Source organism: Mesoplodon densirostris, chromosome X (genome assembly GCF_025265405.1).
Source record: "Mesoplodon densirostris isolate mMesDen1 chromosome X, mMesDen1 primary haplotype, whole genome shotgun sequence".
In the NCBI taxonomy this organism is placed as follows: domain Eukaryota; kingdom Metazoa; phylum Chordata; class Mammalia; order Artiodactyla; family Ziphiidae; genus Mesoplodon; species Mesoplodon densirostris.
In genome coordinates, this window is record NC_082681.1 from 36,698,787 (window position 1) to 36,702,777 (window position 3,991).

The following is a 3,991-nucleotide window of genomic DNA, read 5'->3' on the forward strand; positions in this document are numbered from 1 at the left end:
CCACACCCCCTTCCCCTCACCCTGGAAGTTTTGGCTGCCGGGGGCCCTGCCCAGAGTGTGCCCTACAAGAGGCTACAGGAGACACCGCCCTTACTGGAAGGCACGTGGGAGAGAGCAGGGCGTGTGAGCTGCTCCACACCAGGTTGAGGACGGCCTCCTCGAGGTCATTCAAGGGCTCCGGACCCAAGCCAGAGACCCTGTCTCCTGCCGTGGCAGCAGGGGCCGAGGCGGGCTCACTCAGAGGACCCTGACCTCAGTGGCTGCCCTGGGACTGCCTGCTCTCCCCGGCTCCCCAGAATAGCAAGGCACCCCACCTCTTCTCAGATACAAGGCTCCACACTCACCGGAGCTGTCTGCGCACGTGAACCTGAGTCAGATCTCAGAGGTGGCCCCCTAGGGAGGGACCCCAGGAAGGCCCAGGGAGCAGGGCCAGCTCCCCATCGCCCAGGAAGTGAGAAGTTTGAGGGGTTGGTGACTTCTCCCATGGGGGTGGGGGTGGCATGGAGCTCACACACACACCATGTGGCTGCTGGCTGCTTGGAGTTTATTTTCCACTCGGTGCAAGGCACAGGTCAGAGGGTGCCGGGAAGGCTCTCATGTGGCTTGGATCGTAAAGAGTGGAGTTCTCTCAACTTCCTTTTTGGTGTTTTGCCGTTTTGATATTAAAAACCCAACTGCTTCTGTTGGCTGCAGCCTGCTCACTCTCAGGGAGGGGAAGGAGGGGGCGCTCTGATGAGCCTAGCGCCTTGGGAGGAAGCCCAGCAGCTGGTGGTGGCCGCTCAGGACGGGGGCCTGTAGTTGGTTTGGCCAGGCTGGCCGCCAGGCTGCTGCTTCCCCACGGCTTCCTGAGCCAGGTCACAGGTGATCATGCCGGTGGAGGCCTGGGCTGGTTCTGAGTGCTCTGGGGACTCCAACACTGTGGCCATGAATGGGAGAGTGGACTTCCCGAAAAAGAAGCTAGCCCACCAGTGTCCCGGGTCAGCTCTGGGGAGGCCGGGGTGGCGGGGGATGCCTTCCCCAGAGTACTCAGCACTTCCGCAGGAGCTGTTACTGGAAGTGGAGCCCAGGCGGCGCCGGTAGTAGTCGTGGGTGGCCACAAGCGAGCCGCTGGAGGGGATGGCTGCCATGCTCTTGCTTGTGGGCTGTTGGAAACCTCGGCGGCAACCCCTCGCGGGCCTCGGCGCTCAGTCACGGACGGCGGGGACCTGGGCGCTAGGCCACTGAGCCCATCTGCAAAGGAGGCCACAGCCGACGGCTCCACGACCTAGACGCGCGGGGCTGCCATTACTTTGATATCCAGAGTATGCAAAGAAAAAAAAATCTCCAAAGGAGGTTATTCCAGGGAAAAGAGCAATAGGAGCTAATGGTTTGGAAGAGTAGATAGCAAACCTACTAGCATCAGCACAATGAGGAGTTGGCCATGTCCTTCACTTTAAGACTTAATCTTTCAGAAGACCCTTAGATAATCCTGCTTGCAGGCTAACGGGTTTTGGGAAATTGGCCATGTAAGTCATTCCTCTTGGAAAGAGAAGGGATTGATGCACTGTCACTAGTGTTCCTAGAGCATAATACTAGAAGTCTCTGTCCATTCCATCCCAAGAGATGATTTATACAGGTTGTAAACAAGGGCTGGAAATGGGCACATATATTAATCTACAAAATTCTTATGTATCTCATTGTCCAGAAAGCATATATGCATACAACTTTTTAATGTTTCTATTATAGAATAGGAAAAAAATCTGTCTTTCAGTGCCCTGAATGGAGATGAAATGTAAAATGTAAAAGTTGAATTTCATTATTGTGAATTAATACTACTCAGGAAAGTTTATAAATAAAAGCTGAGATCCAGACACTTTTCCCTTTCTAAGCAGTTACAGTATATGACTATGAAGCTTGACTTTGGGCTTGGCTTTCTCTTTGTCCATTCCTTCCATTTGGAGCACCTAAAACACTACTGTGACTTCTGAAAAAAGAAAGAAAGAAAGTAAAAGAAAGAAAGAAAGAAAGAAAGGTAGGAGGGAGGGAGGGAGGGAAGGAAGGAAGGAAGGAAGGAAAGAAGAAAACTCACTAACAGAGATCTGAAAAGCATTGAAAATAATATCTGACCATTAATATTATATTAGGCAAAAAAATAAGGGAGTTGTATAAAAACAGTTTGATATTTCTCTGTTTCTTGGTGTTTTGAGATTTTTGTCTTATTCATTTTATAAATAGTCAATGAATTAGATGGAGGGGAACATAGAGAAGGAGGCAGTCCAGATTTTGACAAGATACTCAACTAAGGGAATGCATAATAACTAAAATGAGATCCTTAGTTACAGTGGATTCCTAATGAGAGCAAGCATGACAGTTAAAGAAGTGTAGTGCCATGGCCATCATATATGGCTGGGCAGATTTTGCGAGGTGCTATACACTTACACTGCCAGAGTCATGCAGCTGCGTGACCCGGGGTGATGTCCCAGGTAATTTAGGGCTAACCCAGTTAAAATAAATTACAGAATATACATTTTGTTATAATATGTTACATGCATTCTAGAAAAATAAATCTCCTATCACGCAATCTTTCACTAGAAATAACAAGGTTTATTGGAAAATAAGGTTGAAGCAGGTGATTCAAAACATATGCAACTTTGTAACTAGTGCACTAACAAAAACAATAACAATTTTTTATTTTTTTTTGGCCACACAGCATGCAGGATCTTAGTTCCCTGACCAGGGATTGAACCCATGCCCCCTGCAGTGGAAGTGCAGAGTCCTAACTATTGGACTGCCAGGGAATTCCCTGAAAACAATAACAATTCTAACCAAGATAGTACCACAGTTAAAGTGCTCAGGAGGATATTGTATCCATAAAAAGGCAAGAATATGAGATCAGAAATAACATTCAGATAAAAAAATTAAAATATATGCTCAGTTAATAAAACGTTGGGTATTTCAGAGCATGAAATCAGTAAATCAAAGTTCAGTTTAAGCGGGCCTCCCTGGTGGCGCAAGTGGTTGAGAGTCCGCCTGCCGATGCAGGGGATACGGGTTCGTGCCCCGGTCTGGGAGGATCCCATATGCCGTGGAGCGGCTGGGCCCGTGAGCCATGGCCGCTGAGCCTGCGCGTCCGGAGCCTGCGCGTCCGGAGCCTGTGCTCCGCAACGGGGGAGGCCACAACAGTGAGAGGCCCGCATACCGCAAAAAAAAAAAAAAAAAAAAAAAAAAAAAGTTCAGTTTAAGGGACTTCCTTGGTGGCCCAGTGGTTAAGAATCTGCCTGCCAATGCAGGAGACATGGGTTTGATCCCCGGTCTGGGAAGATCCCACATGCCGTGGAGCAACTAAGCCTGTGTGCCACAACTACTGAGCCTGGGCTCTAGAGCCCGCGAGCTGCAGCTACTGAGGCCTGCGTGCTCTAGGGCCTGCATCCTGCAACTACTGAAGCCCACATGCCTAGGGCCCGTGCTCCACAACAAGAGAACCCACCGCGATGAGAAGCCCATGCACTGCAACAAAAAGTAGACCCTGCTCACCACAACTAGAGAAAGCCCGCGCGCAGCAATGAAGACCCAACAAAGCCAAAAGAAAAAAAAAATTCAGTTTAAGAAATTATGCTAGCACTTGGAAAAAGGGATGTATAAATGATTATCATGAATAAAAGGATGAGACATGAAAAAAATGATAAAAGACATCTAAAATGTATATCATAGGATCCTAGAAGCATAAAACAGAGTACATGGTTCAGAACAAACAATAAGAACTTATAGAAAAAATTTCCCTATAGCTATATAAAGTCTTTTCAAACTCAAAAAACCTACCAAGTACTAGAAAAAATTAAGGAAAAGAGATCTACATATATACAGTATTGAATTTTAAGAATGAAGTAAAATTCTACAAGCATTAAGAAAATAACCTGTCAGGAAATTTGGGTAGCAGATATGTAGGTTTGAGGGGAGAATATTTTTACCTACGAATTCTATGCCCAACCAAGCTATCATTTATGTGCAAGGG

At 47.5% G+C, this 3,991-nt stretch overlaps 1 protein-coding gene across 1 annotated transcript; it reads right to left on the bottom strand.

Moving 5' to 3' along the window:
- Positions 1-246: 246 nt before the first annotated feature.
- On the bottom strand, positions 247-1,266 carry LOC132482345 (pancreatic progenitor cell differentiation and proliferation factor-like). Its single transcript, XM_060087608.1, has one exon. It carries the CDS (start codon positions 1,125-1,127, stop codon positions 780-782), a length of 348 nt encoding a protein of 115 aa, XP_059943591.1. The 5' UTR covers positions 1,128-1,266; the 3' UTR covers positions 247-779.
- Between the last annotated feature and the right edge of the window lie 2,725 nt (positions 1,267-3,991).